Source organism: Ranitomeya variabilis, chromosome 3 (assembly GCF_051348905.1).
Source record: "Ranitomeya variabilis isolate aRanVar5 chromosome 3, aRanVar5.hap1, whole genome shotgun sequence".
In the NCBI taxonomy this organism is placed as follows: Eukaryota; Metazoa; Chordata; class Amphibia; order Anura; family Dendrobatidae; genus Ranitomeya; species Ranitomeya variabilis.
The window spans coordinates 444665773-444686699 of record NC_135234.1 but is presented as its reverse complement, the minus strand read 5'-3'; the positions used below and the strand labels follow the sequence as shown (position 1 = coordinate 444686699).

At 39.5% G+C, this 20927-nt stretch overlaps 1 protein-coding gene across 3 annotated transcripts in view; it reads left to right on the top strand.

Annotated features, from left to right (window-relative positions):
* The window catches only part of SPNS2 (SPNS lysolipid transporter 2, sphingosine-1-phosphate), a 144755-nt gene that overhangs the window by 98520 nt on the left and 25308 nt on the right, over positions 1–20927 (top strand). For all 3 annotated transcript variants that reach the window (XR_013223906.1, XM_077296484.1, XM_077296485.1), the window contains exons 4-9: positions 3252–3403; positions 6386–6452; positions 10570–10700; positions 12225–12377; positions 13603–13792; positions 19663–19728. Coding sequence is in view for 2 of the 3 variants with exons in the window: in XM_077296484.1 (XP_077152599.1) it covers positions 3252–3403; positions 6386–6452; positions 10570–10700; positions 12225–12377; positions 13603–13792; positions 19663–19728 (759 nt within the window). In the remaining variant the exon portion in view is untranslated. The remainder of the gene's footprint in view (positions 1–3251; positions 3404–6385; positions 6453–10569; positions 10701–12224; positions 12378–13602; positions 13793–19662; positions 19729–20927) is intronic.

Here is a 20927-nt window from a genome sequence, read left to right as displayed (position 1 = left end):
GAGGCAAATTAACAGCTGCCAGATGTGAACAAGGGGGACTTAAAGAATGACAGCGATGGCACCAAAGAGTATATACTGTACAGTTGCTAAGGTGGGGCCCCAACATGGGATAATCACACCACCACGGGGATATGAACACACACACAAAATGCGCCACACACTACCACGTGCTCGAACACATATACCACCCTCAGTGCACATTTCACCACACATACACCAACCTCGCCACATAAAAGTAGAAACACAAAAGTCGCCGCTCAAAACTCGCCACGCGCAAAACTCTCCACATGCAAAACTCGCCACACGTGCAAAACTCGCCACACGCAAAACTTGCACACGCAGAAAAATTGCCACACGCAGAAAAATTGCCACATGCACAAAAGTTGCAACACATGCAAAAGTTGCCTCACACAAAACTTGCACATACTCAAAAGGCACCACACATAAAACTCGCCACGCGCAAAACTCGCCATGCGCAAAACTTGCTGCACACAACTTGCTACACTAACCTGTCACATGCAACTCGACACACAAAAAGTTGCTACACGCATGTCGCCACACAAAACTCATCTCACAAAAGTCCCTACATGCATGTCGCCACACGCAACTCAACACACACAACTTGACACACGAAACTCGCCCTAAAACACACACAAGTCTGGTATCCTTCAAAAATAAAAATCTGATTAATAAGCAGACAAACTACAAGAGCAACAAATGTACCATATAGGAATCCGGCAGCTGTCAGTCACATGACCAGTCTATTATGTGTATGTGTGAGCTAATATATACTGCCAGGGGGTGGGCTTACTGTTGGCTGGGGATTTATCAGGCTGCCATTTTAGCTTACAAATACTGAGGTAAAAATACTGACCAAATAACGTGTGAACGAGGGCTAATACAGGAGGAGATGGCATACAGCTATATACTATATACAGGAGATGACACACAGGTATATACTATTTACAGGGGAGATGACACACAGGTATATACTATATACAGGAGGAGATGACACACAGATATATACTATATACAGGAGAGATGACACACAGGTATATACTATATAGAGGAGGAGATGACATACAGGTACATACTACATACAGGAGGAGATGACATACAGGTATATACTATATACAGGAGGAGATGACACACAGGTATATACTATATACAGGAGCAGATTACCTACAGGTATATAGTATATACAGGAGGAGATGACACAGGTATATGCTATGTATAGGAGGAGATGACATACAGGTATATACTATATCCAGGAGATGACACACAGATATATACTATATATAGGTGAGATGACACACAGGTATATACTATATACAGGAGATTACATACAGGTATATCTAATATATAAAGCTGAATGTGTGTATGTATGTATGTGTGTATGTCCGGGATTGGCATCTGTACCGTCGCAGCTACAGCCACAAAATTTTGCACAGTCACACGTCTGGACCCCGAGAGCGTCATAGGCTATGTTGTGAGGTGAAATTTTAACCCCGCGCGTTCCAATTCACCAAACAATTTTGCTCCTATCTACATAATGGGGAAAAAGTGAAGGGAAAAGTGTTGGAGGAAAATTGACAGCTGCCAGATGTGAACAATGAGGACTTAAAGAATGAGAGCGATGGCGACAAAGAGTATATACCGTACAGTTGCTAAGGTGGGGCCCCGACATGGGATACTCACCACACACGGGGATATGAACACAAACACAAAATGCGCCACACACTACCACGTGCTTGAACACATATACCACCCTCAGCACACATTTCACCACACACACACACCAACCTCGCCACATAAAAGTCGAAACACAAAAGTCACCACTCAAAACTCGCTACATGCAAAACTCGCCATATGCAAAACTAGGCTCACGCAAAACTCGCCACACGTGCAAAACTCACCTCATGGAAAACTCACCTCATGCAAAACTTGCACACACAGAAAAATTGCCACATGTACAAAAGTTGCACCACATGCAAAAGTTGCCTCACACAAAACTTGCACATACTCAAAATGCACCACACATAAAACTCGCCACGCGCAAAACTCGCCATGCACAAATCTTGCTGCACACAACTTGCTACACTAACCTGTCACATGCAACTCAACACACAAAATGTTGCTACACGCATGTCGCCACACAAAACTCATCTCACAAAAGTCGCTACATGCATGTCGCCACACGCAACTCAACACACACAACTTGACACATAAAACTCGCCCTAAAACACACACAAGTCTGGTATTGTCCTTCAAAAATAAAAATCTGATTAATAAGCAAACTACAAGAGCAACAAATGTACCATATAGGAAATACGGCAGCTGTCAGTCACATGACCTGTCTATTATGTGTATGTGTGAGCTAATATATACTGCCAGGGGGGAGGGCTTCCTGTTGGCTGGGGATTTATCAGGCTGCCAATAGCAACCAATCACAGCTCAGCTTCTATTTTGCTACAGTTAATTAACCTGAGCTCTGATTGGTTAATATAGGCAACAAAGACATTCTCAGTATAACAAAGCTAATATATGTTGTGAAATGCTTCTATTTGCTTAGTTTTTGCCTTTTAATAATTACATTTCTATCTATTTGTTTTGTGGTTTTTGTGTGCAGAATAAATTTTTGTTAACACATTCTATTTTGCTAACAGCAGTCATTAACCCGGGCGAAGCCGGGTAGTACAGCTAGTATAAATATATAGAGCATTTATGTCCCCAACTGCTTATACCAAGCACCGCTAACAATTCACGTACCCGTTCATTTATATAGTCTAAATTCTCATGTTGATAGTTTAAAAACCTCCATATTATATGGATTTGTTACATTACTATGTAGCTAAATTCTCCATTTTCTTTCATTTCATCTTTAATACGAACTACGGCTAATCGTTGTACCTATGCATCTGCTGGTGAAGGCAAATTTACCGTAAGAGGAACCATGCAGATCAAAAGCACAGACCAAACAAAGCCGTGTAATGATTTTGCCTTGTTTATTGGGATTGTCTGGCTGATAATAGGACCCCCGCCAGGAGATGCCCACCCTGCTTCTTCTTTTTTATACTTGTGTATTCCCATGACATACCCCCTTACCAGTTTCTTTGGCAACCAAAGAAAATTGCTTATGCATTAACACTTTCCAGGCCACAGGGAATCCGTACGGACATGTGCGATGTTATGTAGTAAACTAAAACAATGTGTTTTTATAGTAATCTGAGCCTAAATGTCTTCTTTTTCAGTATTTCTGGCTGCTTGTACTCTCTAGAGGACTTGTAGGTATTGGGGAGGCCAGCTACTCCACCATCGCTCCCACCATCATCGGAGATCTGTTTACCAAGAACACCCGCACGCTGATGCTGTCTGTCTTCTACTTTGCTATTCCTCTTGGCAGGTAATTGCTGCTACATGGCACATACGGTGCTGTATATGAGGAGCGCTCACCAGGGACTGCTCTTAGTCAGCACAACCGATACGACTATTTATAGTGATGACACTCCGGTGCAGCCACTTTCCATAAGGAGAACACATTGTACATGTCACTGCTGGGTGGTTTTCTTTCCACATTAACCTATTGTTCTGGGTTTTTTTTAAGTATGTGAAATAAGCAGTGGAATGAAAAGAATGAACATTAAATGGTTAAGTCAATTCTAAACACATTGGACTTTGCTTCCCTTTAAATTTGTGTAAAAAAAAAAAAACCCAGATGCCAAAAACAAGCGATATATGGTATATAGAATGCCCAGAAATATTATTTTAAAAATTCTACGTTTTGCCGTTTTTTTTTTTTTTGGTTTTTTTTTAGTCCTTAGGTTTTCCCTGTGTAAAAATAACCATATCAGTGTTACTTGCCCTCTGCCACTTCAGCGCTGCTTGTGTAATTTTGCCCCTGGTATTGGGTGACACAGCTATAGCGGGGATGCCATGTTTACAGCACAAAACTGCCGCAGTAATTACTGGACTCATTGATGCTGTGTTGTCTGCTCAGGCACGACCGCTGTATCGAAATCGTGTCTTCAAATGGGGTGTAGTGCACTGCTGTGCACATTTACATCTGAACTTGAAGGGTCATTCTAAAAAAAAAGTTATTCCCTGTCCAGCGATCCATAGATCGGGGCTTTGGAATCCAAGAACTAGGGTCTGCAGCACCGTCCTGAAAGGATTAGAGATGCACATGCTCCACTCCATTCATTGCCTACGGGACTGTTGAGTTCAGTGCTTAGCAGTTTCTGGCAGTCCCATAGACAGTGAATGGTGCTGAGGTTCGAGCATGCCCATCTCTACAACATTCAAGAACCCCATTCTAGGGAATCTAGAGCACCAACCTCAGGATTGCTGGGGGTCCCAGTGCTCACACTCCCCGGAAGCAGCAAGACCTAGTTTCTTCTTTCCCTTTGCCGTGTAGATTGTAAGCCCATGAGGACAAGTTCCTCTCCCCATCAGTCGATTTGTTTGCTTAATGTTATATATATGTAATCCTTTTTCACACGTACAACACCCAGGAATTAATGGCGCTTTATAAATAAATAATAATTAACTTGTGTTTTTTTTGTGAATAACTCTTCCAAGCGAAGTACTGATGTAGAGCAATAACAGGCCCTGGCGTGTATGTAACAATAAGACAATGAGATTATATAACCGTGACATGAAGATACAGCATATGTGTATAAGAAGCAGTTTGGAATATAAACATTTTTTCTGTTTAGATTTCCCCAAATGCTGTTTAAAGTTATATAAAAGTAATTTAACCATAAAATCATTCGCACATCGTAAGTGTTGTCCACTACTCTGACAATCCCTTCTGACTCCCTATGTTTCCCCCCAGTAAAAGAATTACACCTACACTTCTATCCAATGCTGGTGTCGGCACTTTCTCTCCTGGGGATGATGTGATATTATGTCACTCAATCCCTGTGGCCAATCAGCACTAGCTGTTGCTCTCTCACTTCTGAATGTATGTGATACGTCCAAAGGCCGGGAGAGTGAAGCCAGCGCTGCTTGGCCTCAGGGATCCAGTGACATAATGTCACATGATCCCCGGGAGAGTCGGTGCCGACACCACTCGAATGGCGCCAGCACCGGAGGGGAGTATAGGGGTTATTATTTTACAAGGGGGAAACATGGGGTTTCTCTGAATAGTGGGCATCCCCCTTAAGGCTATGTTCACATGCAGGGTTTTTACACCATTAGAAAGCAATGAGAGAGTACAGATTTTGCTACATTTTTGGTGAATAAAATGGACTTTATTAAACATGTATTGTAGGCAAGTAGAAAATCTATATATTAACATAGGTTACAGTGTACTGGAATATCACTTGCCCCGGACTTGCATGGAAGGCCCCCAGGATGTCTGACTTTCGCACTCTAAGGGTATGTGTCAACATTCAGGATTGCATCAGGATTTGGTCAGGATTTTCCATCAGTATTTGTAAGACAAAACCAGGAGTGGGTGATAAATGCAGAAGTGGTGCATATGTTTCTATTATACTTTTCCTCTATTTGTTCCACTCCTGGTTTTGGCTTACAAATACTGATGAAAAATCCTGACCAAATCCTGATGCAATCCTGAACGTGGACACATACCCTTTGGCCCCAGACTGGGTGGCAGCTAGGTTCCTGTTGGCCATTTCCTATAATAAAGTGGCACCCTGAGATAATTTCCTCACAAATAACGCAGTACATTAGTAGTCTACCACTTGTCACCATAAATACCTGCCAAATAAATGTGTTTTCAAGTCGTTTTTTCTGGCATTGCAAACTAAAAATGCATATTGGCTTTTTACATAAATGGTTAACTATTAAGAAATACCGTAATTCAAGGATTTTTTTTATATAGGCTGAAAATAGTAAATCTATACAAAGCTGCTTCACATATTCATGTAGTCTGTATATTTATTATTAAAGGGTTGCCCACTTTTTTTTCTTGTATTGAATGTGTAGGACACGTTTGTGGCACTTACTAAGAATTACAGGTGTTCCTTCTGTACTTGTCAGTGCAGCCTTCCACATAGCTCTCCTGACCATACAATGGCTGCTGGTGGTGGAGAGTCATGTGACCAGACCGGTCTCCTCCAATAGAAAAACACTGCACATGGTAGGATGTTTTTTTTAATTGGAGGAGGCTACTGGGCAGGTCTAGTCACATGTCCATCCTTTAGCAGCCATTTTGAAAACTGGTACAGTCTTTGAGGAAGTCTATGCTACAAACAAAGGAGAAGAACGTATAATAGTTATATATTATTGGCAACAAAATAATATCCTTAACACTTTCCTTAAAATATGATTAAATTACACAACTCATTTAAGTTCTTCATTGTTTAAAGTCTTGGTATACATTCATTTTGTAGATTTTCTAATTCTGCCTTTCTCCCTACAGTGGATTAGGATACATCACTGGTTCAAGTGTCAAGCAGGTGGCAGGGGACTGGCGCTGGGCACTGCGGGTAAAGTATTAGCATTAGTTTGTTTCAATCAGATATTGTATTAATTATGAAAGATAAATTAATATGCATTTACTGTCCAAAACAGTAGTGGGACATCTTCTACTGCGGCCTTTGGACGTTTCTCAGTCTTAGGAAACCAACAAATTGGCTTGTAGACTTGTATATGGAGGGAAGGATGAATTAGTTTAGCATAATATTTAGTTGTATTCCTTGATTCTTACTCCTATTTTCACGTACAGTAAAAAATATGGCTGACTACAGAAAAACGTCTAGTAATTTCCCAAATTCTCTATTTTATTGTTAAGTGTTCATCCCTTATCACGAAAACAGAATAATCCCAAAAAACTTTATATCTAGAAGCCAATACTAGATATAAAGAAAAAAATAGAAAAGCAGCAGCAAGCAGTAGGTGAAAAATAGGTGCCAGACCTTCCAGGCATAGACCGATCCTCGATATAGTATATAAAAAAGATGAAGCACAACTTTTTTAGAAATAATACGGTGGTTTAACAGCCCATAGGGGATTCTATGATGTTTCAGCCCAAGGTGTGAGCGTTTCTCAAGCCTAGAAGACAATACTAATTTTATTTTTTTATTTTATTTTATCCCTTATGTTTTTTTTTCTATTTTCACATCCTCGGTATCAAAACTGAACGCACCATCTACTATTTCTATGTAGACTTCTACAGAATAGTAGAACAGATGTACATACTACATGGTGGGGCAGGGAGATTCCCTAGACAGAAACAATATAGATTTGTAAGCAATTCCATTTTTTTTTTTAAAAATAAATATATAATATAATTAAAATATTCATTTTTTTTTTTTTTTTGTTAGCTTTGTGTGTTTAGACCAAACAGCGTTTGTTGCTCTGTTAGAAGTGACTGCAAGTGATAAAAGCTGACATGTTATATAATAGGCAAATCATTGCCTATCAAGCTCTGAACATCTAATTCAGACGTGTAGATATAAAGCTGACAATGCTGAAGAATCCTTTGTCTGACTGACAGAATAACTACACAGTGCTCATCCACATTCACCTGCTGCTTTCTTTAAAGAACCAGTCCCATTATGTTTTTTTTCCATTCCTTGTGTCTGTGTATGTACATGTAATGTAGTGTGAGTGTAGTAATATACTCACCTACCGCTGCTGTCTCTGGTGTCCAGAGCCGTTCTGCTCCTCTTCTCAGTGATGTCATCGCTCTTAAGCTCTCCGGGTCTGGCTGCGCTCTGTGACCTGGAAGTGGCTTCTACAATGTAAGCCTATGAAGCGCCAGAACAAGACTCCATCGATTTACACTGTAAAAGACTTCTGGCATACTGAGCCGGTTGGTCACAATTGTGGTGACATAACTGAGAAGAGGAGCAGAATGGCTCTGGACACCATTGGTTTTACCATGTCTTGTACTAGAAAACAGGAAAAAAATTCTAAGTGTGGTGAAATTGCAAAAAAAGTGCAATCCCACACTTGTTTTTTGTTTGGCTTTTTTGCTAGGTTCACTAAATGCTAAAACTGACCTGAGGCTATAGTGCTTACCAAATAAGCTGCAGAAGGAACCCGGCTTCCTGGATCGCTCCGGCTGATCAGCTGTTCGGCTCCACAGCTGCATGTGTCGCGGCTGTGTGACAGTCACAACACATGCATGGAGAACCTGTTTGTTGGGCTCTCCATTCATGTGTCACACAGCCGCGAAACATGCAGCTGCAGAGCCAAACAGATCAGCCGGTGCGATCCAGGAAGCCGGGTTCCCTCTGCAGCTTATTTGTTAAGCGCTATAGCTTGCCAAGTAAGCCCTGACCCGATCAAATTCGCTCATCTCTAGTTTTAATCACTTTCACCAAGAAATATACCCATGGTTAGCTCCAGCACAACTCACTCGTAGCTGCCTTTAATTCAGCTTGTAAGACCCAAAGTGGAGTATGAAAGCAACCTTTTCCCACCCTACCTCTTTTGGTCTCTCCTAAATTCTGGACCCAGAATACACTTAAACCAACTACTCCGTAAACTAGTGTTACTGTTGCACACTTCTCGGGATTTACATCACTGAGGCCAGCCACCTTGGTGACACATACAGTACAGACCAAAAGTTTGGACACACCTTCTCATTTAAAGATTTTTCTGTATTTTCATGACTATGAAAATTGTACATTCACACTGAAGGCATCAAAACTATGAATTAACACATGTGGAATTATATACTTAACAAAAAAGTGTAAAACAACTGAATGCCCTGTCACTGTTGATGCCCTGTTACAATAACTAATCTTGCTTTCTTCCAACTTTTGCCATAGCGAGAAAGTTGAGACCGACCAGTACACATTAGATAATAAGCTGGTACAGTGAAAATCTGTGCATTTAGTTAACATTGAACTAATTGTAAGGCTACCTTTTGGCTTTGTTCACTCTTCAGGAATTCCAATATTTTTTATGTCACCAATAGCATAGCTTCAGTAGTGTTCTTGCTGTCAAAAATGATGGAACACAGATGGAAATTAGACCACACTTTTAGTCAATATTCAGTATTTGAGTACACATCAGAGCTGTTATGGTTCCAATATGAGTAGAAATCATCATATTAGTGTGACCCAAGAACAAATCTAATCCTCTCGTTGTGCTAGGGTAAATTCTCAAAACTGAATGCCCTAATATACTTGTAAAGAGGGATAAGAATCCTGATCAATGAATATTAAAGCAGGCCCTTCACAGTGAAATCCGGAGAGCTTAGTGCTTAGCTAGAAAGCCGATCCATGCAGTTGCATTATTAGTTATCTGCTCCTAATCAGTAGCAGTATCTTAACGATTCATTCCCAACTTTACACCACGTTTTGCAGTCTAGGATTATAACAAAGTCTCTTTCCTGTTTTAAGGGAAAAAAATAACAACAAAGCTGGTTTCCATAGCTTTAGCACTGACCCCATATACTTCACACTTCCTTTCTTTTTCATCTAAGTGCAAGCATTGCTTGTTTGATCATAAATCTGGTTTTAAGGCTTAAAACAGGAAGCATTGCTTCTTCACCTCTGACTCTCTCGCTCTAAAACATTGGCATATCCAGTCAGTAACTAGGGAATTGTAGCTATAATAAAGGTATATTTCTGTCCTTACCGAACAGCCAAAAATAGAGGACATTTATTTCCAGTTTCTTATTGTTTAATATTTTGGGTGCGTTCCTTTACAAATTTATATATACGGTAATTAAGGAAGAGGTGCGGCTTGGATATACTAAGCTTCATTATAAAAGATATTTGGCTGTTATATCAAATGTGTACAACAATAATTACTTCTACACAAATGCTTTTGTAGTGTGTCACAGGGCAATACCATTGAACATTTTTTACTAATTAAATGGTACAAGTGTAACGTATAAAAAGAAGGCAAATCCATAGTTACACATGTCATATGTTTCAAGGCACGTAAGAATAGTCCACTGAAAAGGCGGGGAACTATGCACAGACCATGGACCATACCCTGATGACACCATTTAAATGAGTTTTATGTAATAATAGAAATGCTGAGAGCAGGAAATGTGTTCAGATAAATAAAATAACCATTACTATTCGATTAGCTGTCACTTCAATGTCGCTGGTTTCTGACTGTGCTGCAGCAGTGGCATCGAGTCCATCATTTGTGATCTTTCATGCTAGCATCACCGCTGATGGGACCAGTGATTGGCTGCAGTGGTCACATGAAAGATGGACATCACAAGCATGACGCAGGACACAGGGTTTGAATAGAAGAGTAAAGATAACTTTACTATTAGAACACATTTTCTTCTCTTAGTCTCTTTTTTTTTTTTTTTATCCAAAATACGTGATTTTGTAATCTTTTCTACTACTGGTTTATTAGAACATCACGATGTAGTATATTTCTCCTGAAGGCAGCAGACTGAAGCCTAGATGCTTGAGGCATCGTCACTGAGGCTCATTAGGATTAAATAAATGCTAAGTACCGAGGCTTAGAGAACACATACTAATGACTCTGATCACAACCTTCCAGCAGTGTCTCCTATTTAATATAATTCTCTAATCTAATGACATTGAATGTCTTTTTTTGTTGTAGTTTAATATCAAGTGTGAAGTTTATTTATATATTAATTAATATATTTAATGTCGTCAGGTCTCCCCAGTGCTTGGTATGATAACTGGAACGCTAATACTGATATTCGTACCAGCGGCTAAGAGAGGACACACAGAACAACTAAAGGCACGGAGTTCTTGGTTCCGAGATATGAAAGCTCTGGTCAAGAAGTAAGTAACATGAAGATCTAACTGCCATAAAGGGAAAACCAAGATTGCATGAATGCCACGATCAGTGCCACACTTCATCTGTACAACACTACTGTATATATGCTTTCCCAAGACAGAATATCCATCTGCAACTAACTCACTTGTTCAATGGTGTGTGCTTTAAGGAGAACCTGTCAGCACAATTTTGTAATGTAAAGTCATGGTTATTATAGTTCTGTAATACTCATTAGATTGATACCTTTGGTGATTAAATCCATTTGGTTGTTCTCTAATCACCATTTGAAGTTTTCTGCTGATTATATTTTGGTGCACGGGGGCCGGACTGTACCCTGGGTCCTCTCCGCCCTGTCTGATTCTCCAGCCCATCTACCTTCCTCCGGTCTGTGAATGACAGGTCACTGCTGAGATTTCAGACAGAGGAGGCAGATCATTCACAGACCAGAGGCAGGCGGAGGGGCCAGGAAATCACAGACCGTGAGGAGAAGACCCTGGATATAGGCCGGCCCCTGTGGACCGAAATCTAATTAGCAGAAAACTTCACATGGTGATTACAGAAGAACCACAAAGCGGATTAATTTACTTTGCATTAAATGTCAAGTTACAGTACTCTGCATCAAGATACGGTTAGTATGATGTGTGCTAGACTGAGTGCACTACATGTGTGTTTATGCGTCATGATTGCAGAGTTGGAAGAGAAAGATCCAGCGAGGAAGGAGCTTGAAATCTTGAGTATAAAACTTAGCATTTATTATGCACGTAAAAAAAACCAAAACCTGAATTACATTGACAGTGGTGCATCCCAAGGTTATAAGACCTACACATTTCGACTCCATGTTTTACTCCACATCTTAGACCATGAGTAAGACGTGGAGTTGAAATGTGTAGGTCTTATAACCTTGGGATGCACCACTGTCAATGGCCTTGAGTTTTTTTTTTTAAAGTGCATAATAAATACTCGAGATTTCAAGCTCCTTCCTCGCTGGATCTTTCTCTTCCTCTTCCAAATGTCTATGCTATGCGAGGTGATAGAAGCTCAGAAGCTCCTCACGTCCATCCAGGTGAGCGGACTTTGTCTACACAATTTGCTATGATTGCGGAATGTTATTCTACTCTTAGACTTTCTTTTGGAAGAGCACATGATAAGGGCGATATTTCTGACAATTGTACAAATATTTATTTTATGGGATATTATTGTTAACAAATACACGATTTACTTTCCTATAAAAACCTTGAAATTTGCTTGCAAGTATGTCGTATCTTTACACATATTGGGTATATGTTTTCTTACAAGACAGTGATCACATTTGCACAGACATGACAATGAGAAATCAAGTTCTCTTGTGCACAGACTAGAACACAGAGGCCGCACAACATTATTATATAATATGATGAAATTCCAAAAAACTGGCAGAAACCTCATTAAATACAGAAAAAGAAGCTAAACCAATTTTCGGTCACTTCTGGCCTGCTGGCCTGCCTGTATTTCAAGCACTTAATTTGTGCATTTTCTATTCATTTTACCAGTCGCAGTTATGTCTTCTCGTCATTGGCAACATCTACAGTGTCATTTGCCACTGGAGCTCTCGGTATGTGGATCCCCCTCTATCTGTATAGAGCTCAGGTCGTACAGAAAACAGTGGAGCCGTGTAACTTTGGACCCTGCAGCACCAAAGACAGGTATTTTATCAATTTGTAGGACACTTCTCAAGGCTATATTCCCGTGATGAGTGCATGGTGAGTTTTTCATGTGGCAAATTTTTTGCACCAATTATGTTCCACGCGTTTTTAAGTGCATGTTTTTAATGCCATCTTTGAATCCTTGGAATATCATGTCACTTAAATAGCACGTATTACACTTAAGTGCATTTCCACAGCCTAAAAGCACTAAAGACGAGTATGCATTTTTTGCATTTGGATTTTCTACATGCAAGTGTATGAAGAAAATCCGCACATAACACGCGGCGTATTTGCAAGAAAAATTTACATTTTGCAAATTTGAAACACACCGCAGTTCACTTTGTACAGCATAATAATGAAGCACAATGGGCACAAAATTTTTATAAATCCCATCCACTTTGCTGGAGCTGTCAGACATTGCGTTTTTTTTATACAGTGTCAAAATCTCACCAAAAACTTATTATGGGAACTTAACCTAGAGGTACTAAGTAGAGTTGAGCGAATATGTTCGTGTTCCCTCTTATTCGGCAAGCTATAGCGCTTACCGAATAAGCTGCAGAGGGAACCCGGCTTCCTGGATCGCAACAGCCGATCAGCTGATCGGTGCCGCTGCTGCATGTGTCACGGCTGTGACACTGACACAGCTGACACATGCAGCTGCGGCACCAATGAGCTGATCAGCTGGCGCGATCTAGGAAGCCGGGTTCCCTCTGCAGCTTATTCGGTAAGCGCTATAGCTTGCCGAATAAGAGGGAACCCGAACATATTCGCTCAACTCTAGTACGAAGGTTCTGCATTTATTTACAACTGTTATCCACTTACGTATTTCTGGAATACTTCTGTAATATTTCTCTTTTCTCTGCAATAAGTACTCTCATTATTATAGAATATCTGAAACCTCCTATGTTAAAGCATAAAGCCGCATACAAGTGTGGCACTTGGCAGGAGGACTGCAGGGTGCCTCTTGAGTACAATGGACATCATGAATGAATGGATATTGATTTACTTTACATGACTATTTCCCATGGATTAATTTTTTATTAGGGACTACTGGCCACTAGGATACACCTTAAGATCAGGGATGTTCAATAACTTTTTTTAGAATTTCTTAATATTAAACTTCCCACTGTTGAAAAGAGAAGCCCTGTAACTAGGAGACGCTTATAGTTTTGATACTACTATACCACTTGTCCATATAACAAGCCTTTCTATCTCTTTTTAACAGTTTGATTTTTGGAGCAATCACCTGCATCACCGGCTTTCTCGGAGTGATAACAGGGGCGGGAGCTACTAAATGGTGTCGGTTGAAAACTCAACGTGCTGACCCACTTGTCTGTGCCGTGGGCATGCTGGGATCGGCGATCTTCATTTGCTTAGTCTTCGTTGCTGCCAAGAGCAGCATCGTAGCTGCATATGTAAGTCACTTTACTAAGGAAATCTTTTCTCCTGTGCCTTTCTGTGGTTCTAAATAATTCCTGCCCAGTGAGGCTGAAACAAGCCTTCTGTGCCGCTCAGCTGGTATCCAGACTGCACATGATCTGAAATTGTTATACTCCTGTTAAAGAACTATTGCCACCCACTCAGTCACTATTGCTTCTGGCGTACCCCTCCTTCCTGAGGCAGATAGTGTATTCTTATATTCTTACATGCGATATTCGGAATTCCAGTTCTAGAGTACTGTGTGATAAAATAGCATTAATTCTTTTTTTTTTATTCAAGTTTTTATCTAAATTTACAAGGTTTAATTTTGACTAGCAGCCATGTTAGTGCTGCATTTGTGTGACATACATTATTTTTTGAAATTTTATAGTTTTCATATCTACACTATACATTTTTTATAATTTATACATTTTATATTTGTATTCATTTTACTATCATTTAGCAGTTGCTTATATTTTTATACTGCTCTAGTTAATGGCCAAATTCTTTAAGTTAAAGTAGCCGGAGGGTTGTGGAGTCGGTAAGCCAAACTTCCCACTCCAACTCCTCAATTTCCCTTACTTCTGCTCCCTCATACATGGCTCATGCTAGAGTGATAAATTTACTGTAGTAAAAAGGTACCATCAGGCTTTCATCATCATTGATACAATAGTCAAGCTATTTAACTTGCCTTAATCCTGTTTTCCTGTTCACTCTATCAGTTCTGAGATAAGTGCAGGCATTCCTTCCCAGTGCCTTTTTCCTTTGATCTGTAGAGGAGGAGCTTTACTACTGAGCATGAACATAAAGTGCAGCACAGATTCATCTCAACTAAAAACAGAGATCCTGAGATCAGGAACAGAACAGACATTTATAGGACATTTCATAACTTTCCCAAATTATTATGAAAATTATAGTACATACTGCATTGAACTACTGTACCCAATGTAGTATATATTTTAGGAGTCTGAGTCAGTTCATGCTATGCCAACTCCAAGTAAACCAAAATTGACAGACTCCGACTTCATGACTTTGACTCCACAATACTGGGTGGCAGGACATTTTTTTTTTAATCAATCAACCTAGTAGTATGGCAGTATTGGTCATAGCACGACAATGAAACTCATTCAAGCTTTGAAGCTAAATGCAAATTAGCCTGAAAGTGTATGAGTGGCACCTATATTACCATATCACTAGTTTGATTAGTGAAATTCTTCTGATTGGTTCATTTTAGAGTGGAAACCTTTTTTTTTACAGATTGTATTAAAGGGGCTTTTATCATTGCTGTGTCTGAGGAGGACTACAGGGCAATTACTGAATAATTGGAATGCCATGGCTTTACTTAAGTTAGCACCCTGCTTTGCCAATGCATGGCAAATGAAAACTGGCATAGATTTTCAATAAAAAACATCCTGGTTTGTCTCCAAGCAGCAATACTTTTTCAACCTGCTTTTGATTTGTGGGTCCATATTATGAGAAGTTGTCCAAACCTGACAAACTCTTTAAACTTTGGTAATCCATACATATGTGGTGGAACAGTCACTACAGCAATATATTACCGCACAATGTATGACATATGCTAAAGCTCAAAGACCGCTAAATAGTCATTACGGAAACCTACATATGGGTTTTCAAGATGATACAATAATTTCACCTATATGTTAGAACTCTCTAACCAAGCTCGAATGATAAACCGCCTGTTCCTGGTGATTTTAGACACCATTCAGCATCTAGTGTATTCTAAAAATGTAGCTGGAATTCACAAGGCTTTTAACACCACGGCATACTTGCCAATGCAGGTTTATTTTCCCCAGAAAACGTAATAGTGTAAAATTGGAACAGTAAATGCATTGTACATGTACACGTGATTTTTACGTAGCTGTTATTCTAGGGAAAAAGAGGACAGCAATGATTTTATGTTAGCAATAGATCTCTATATTTTGGAGGGAAGCGTGAAAATGTTTGTATGGGGGACACTTAAAAAGCACTAACTTTGATTTGTGACAGCTCGGCAGGTCAGTTTAGGAAAATAAAATCACTGCAGAATTACTCAGAGGAACAAGAATTCATGATTAAGGCAGAAATGTAGGTATCCAGCTAGTTATAAAACACAAACCTGGTAATAATTCAGCAAGCCCCCAGAAAAGAAATGGACACCTATGCTGGAAATCTATTGTTGATACATATTATCATACCCATTATACTTGAAAAGGCAAAAGGTCATCAAGTTCATCCTGCCTTGGGCTGAGCTGTTTGGTCCAGAGGAAGACAAAGCAAAACCCCTTGAATGTAGCTAGTTGTGGAATTTAGGTCCCACATAGCAGTCAAATATTTCCCTACATCAGTTCTACATCAATCACCTCCTTATTTATTCTCCCCCTCAATACCATTAGTTATAACTAAAGGTCTGGACCTCATTAAATTCTTTAATCAAACATTGGTAGAGCACTCTGGAATTTGGCGCCACTTACAGTAAAGAACCCTTTCCTCTTTCTTAAGCTGCCTTTCCTTTACATGTAAATTAGTCTTTATAAGAGTAGGGCTTACTGATTTTGCCACATATACTAGTCATTAGCAAACACAGCAAGCTTAATTCCCTCTCCCTGATCCTTACTTTGGGTGGGACAGTTCTGTTAAATACCTCTAAAAAAGAGAAAAAAAAGTAGGTTCTGTCATACTAATAGACTCCCTTTAAAGGGTGTTTGTTTGACCGCACCTATTTCCAGTTTTGGAGAAAGCTATAATCAGGAATAAATGAATATAATATATAACTGTTAGCATTGCTTATTGTAGAAGAGCCAGTGAGCAGCTAAGGCAGAATGGAGTAGACTCATTCAGCACACAACCATAATGCGCTTCAAAGACTAGAAACACAATAGGACCAGAGCAAGAATACAAATAGTGAGGAGAACAAAACAATAACTGGAAAGACGGTCTTACTAAATGCACAGGCGGTGGGATGGGTGGCTTTGTATTATTCTCATTAACCATGTGAATGCGAGACTATAGTACATCAAAAGCACTCTTTCCTTGTATCCATATAATCTACAAACCTCGATAATGTCACAATACACCAACAGCAGGGTGAAAGGACTAATCTAAGGTTATATCGCTATTCTTACTTGCAAAGTTGACTTCATATAACTCCTCAAATATATTTATAAAATATAGTTGTACTAATAGATACTGAAATTATGTATTTACCCCAAGCTCCTTTCTTGAAGGAAAAACGTTGCGCTGTACATACTGTCCGATCTGTGGACAGCATTAAGCATGTTATAGAGAAGTCAAAACAGAGCAAACTGATATATGGATTCGTTAAAAATGATTCAGTAGATCCTGTATTTTATTTATTGAAGTCCCTGGTGTTTCTATGTATAGGAGTCCAGAGGTCGGTCCTATTCAGTGATTGACAGTTATCTCTGCATACACAGTCATACAGAGAAGACTGTCAATCACTGGTAGGTCCGCCCTCTAGACTCATGCTTACAAACCAGGGATCTCAGTGCAGAAATTGCAAGGTTTACTGAACATTTTTGCCACAAAAAAAGCATATCAATCTGATCAGCTCCTGCTGCTGTACTATATTTTGCCATCAGATATTTTGCCACCAATTTTAATATGACCAATTCCCTTTAACATTAGACTTATCTTAATAGGTAAGAATACCTATACCAGCTGTTCAAAATCTAAGTAGAAATTGCAATGAACAAACTAATAGTGACAGACAGGTTTAGAGGCGTGAGGACACTGCCCTTGTGGCCTTACATTCCACAGCATAATGGGGAAGGAGACAGTAGGTTCGGCGGTTTCAGCACCTCTGGTGTTGGTAAGACGGCAGCTCTGATAATGATGAGGTGGCAACAGGGTTATTGCAGCCTGTAAACTGTTCTGAAGAGATGAGTTTTCAAGTTCTGCTTCAAAGTTCCAAATGTAGGGATTTTTGGATCTGTTGGGACACAGAATTCTAGAGGACGGGTTATACCCTCGAGACGTCTTGCAGTCAATTGGGTGAGGAACGTATGAGTGTGGAAGAGAGAAGCATATCTTGGGAGGACCAGAGATTACATAGTAGGAGATTAGTTCAGAGATATATGGGGGGACAGTTTATGGACAGCTTTGTAAGTCAATGGGAGCCAATAAAGGGATTTGCAGAGGGGAGTAGCGAGGAGAGAGGTGGATTAGTGGAGCAGCAGAGTTAAGGACAGATTAGAGGTGTGAGAATATTAGCAGGAAAGCCACAGAAGAGGATATTGCAGTAGTCGAGGCAAGAGATGATGAGGACATACACTATTATTTTACTAGATTGATGGTTGAGGAAAGGATAGGTTCTGGAAATATTTTTGAGTTGGAGGCGGCAAGACGTGGCAAGAACTTGAAAGTATGGTTTGAAGGACAAGGCAGAGTCGAGGGTTTCACATAGGCAGTGAACTTTAGGTACTGGGGAAACCTTGATGTCATTTATTGTGATAGACAGATCAGATGGGGAAGATAGGAGAGCTGGAGGAAAGCTGATGAGTTCAGTTTTGTCAATGTTGAGTTTCAGGAAGTGAGGGGTGAAGGAGGATAGAGCTAAAATACACTCTGGGATTCTGGACAGCAGAGAGGTGATGTCTGGGCCAGAGAAGTAGATCTCAGGGTCATCAGCATATAGATCGTACTTGAAGCCATGAGACTTTGAGTTGTCATTGGCCAAAGGTATAGATGGAGAAGAGTAAGAGAGAGCGGATGGGATGAAGAAGTAGTATAGGAGTGGGAGACGCTAAATGTGCAGTTAGGTATGAGGAGATCCAGGAGAGGGCAAGGGTAAGAGAGAGTGGTTGATTGTTGAGGACAGAGGACAGATCTAGAAGGAAGTGTATAGTGAAATGTCTGTTAGCTTTGGCAGTAAGTCGTTTGTAAATTTGGTTAGGGCAGTTTCGGTGGAATAGTGGGGTGGAAGGGGGATTTAAGGTTGTAAAGGAGTAGGTAAGATGAGAGGTGGGAGGAAAGTACAGTGTGGACATGCCTTTTGAGGAGTTTGTGGCGAACGGGAGCAGCGATATGGGACGATAGCTGGATATACAGGCTATATACAGTGCAACATTTCAATGTCTGGGAGGAGATACAGGTATAAAACAAAAAAAACTCCCTAATCTCTGTATCTATGGAAAAAGAAATCTTAATATGACCATTGAGTGAAGAGTATTGTGTTCTTAATTGGTGTAATTCAATATTTGTAAGCCAAGTACCTACTACTCAAATTCTCCCCAAGGGTATTGTCGTACACTATGTTGCATCTATCATAGTGTCAGCAAGAGGACACAAAGTGTTTGCCCTCTTGGATACCACTGGTTAAGATCCTCATCTGGTGTATCTCTATAAACGCTAACAGAAATATTAAACCGCATTCTTGAATGCCTTTATACTCCTTTAAATAGATTTCCATGAACGAACGTTTAACTGACAGCTATCATGCAATCTCTCCCAAATCCCCCACACATGGGAATGCTCTGCTCCTGTGTCCTCTGAGAGAGCCGCTGCCAGACTTCCATGGTAGCAAATTATCTGCAGGAAGAACAAAGGGATCGAACATTAAATGTTAGCAGACCGGGTCTCTCTGCTCCAATATCTGTCGGGTGAGAGTCTGGAGTCACCCGTACAAATTAGTTTGTCAATATCGATTTCTTCGGATGACTTTAGCCTAATGTGTATGTTGGCCAAGCCAATATACCGTAAATGACAAATTTCATAAATTTCTTTTCAGGTGTTTATGTTCTCATGCGTTCAGAGCATACAAAATTCTTTTAGAGATGAAGTGATTGTGAGAATTGTCAGAATTGCATCACATTTCTTTAAATTAATGGAGTATATTTCATTTCAACAGATTTGTATATTTGCTGGGGAGACTTTACTGTTCTCTAACTGGGCCATCACTGCTGATATGCTAATGGTAAGTATAAATATCTCTAGATTTTGTTTTAATAGGTTTGTCTACCTGTCAATTGTTATATCAATTGCCATCAATTTATTTACATAGAACCTGGTCTTACAAATTATACTGGTATTTTTAATATTCTTCAGTGATTCTGACCTATTTCTTCCGTGGTTCTGCCAGCTAGAAAATATGTTCTATGATGCAATATAATTAGCAGCAGAGATAATTTCTAATATTAAGTTGTGTAAAATTGAATTGTTATGGTAAGAAACAAATTTCTTTACTGTGAGTCTAACACTCTGATAGACTGGATGACCCTACACATTTTGGTCACAAGTTAGACATTTTTTCCATTTCATGTGAAAAAAAATAACTTTCACCTTCTGATATATGTTCTGTTGTGAATAAAATATGGCTATCCTAGTCTGAACTACTTTTGAATCTGGATTATATATGAATGACATAAATGGCTTATTAGATTCTCCTAAAAATATTACTTTAACTTCCGTTCTTCAATGCTTTTTACGTGGTTCTAGTGCTTTAATGTGTCCATTAACTATGCATTCCTTGAGATACTTTATGCAAAAAAAAGTTCTAAATATAATCTAATAGTAATAGATGAATAGTTCTAGTGAGAAGTTCTTTGACCTCAAAAGCTTTCATTGCGATTGTGCCTTAAAATTTCTATCCATTATAACATTAGTGTTATTACTAAAGCATGAACTGTCTACTTTTTTTTTTTTTGCTTGCAATATACATTTTTATTCCAAAGTAAAATATTCAATGGTTTAATAGTCATTCATAGTGATTAATTTACCTTAATTGTACTCATGTTAAACACATTGCAAAGAATTTTAGATATTGTATTTAAGCAAGACTACCTGAGAGAATACGAGCCCTGCCTGATGCATTATACGGTGGGCAAAATAAGTATTTGATACACTGACTATTTTTAAAGTTTTCCAACTTAAAAACAATGGAGAGGGCTGTAATTTTTATCGTAGGTACACTTCAACTGTGGGAGACAAAATCTGCATGAAATAAGTATTTGACCACCTACCAACAAGTAAGAATTCCGGCTCTCACAGACCTGTTAGTTTTTCTTTACGAAGCCCTCTACTCTGCACTTGTTACCTGTATAAAAGACACCTGTCCACACTCAAATCAATCACACTCCAACCTGTCCACCACGGACAACACCAAAGAGCTGTCTA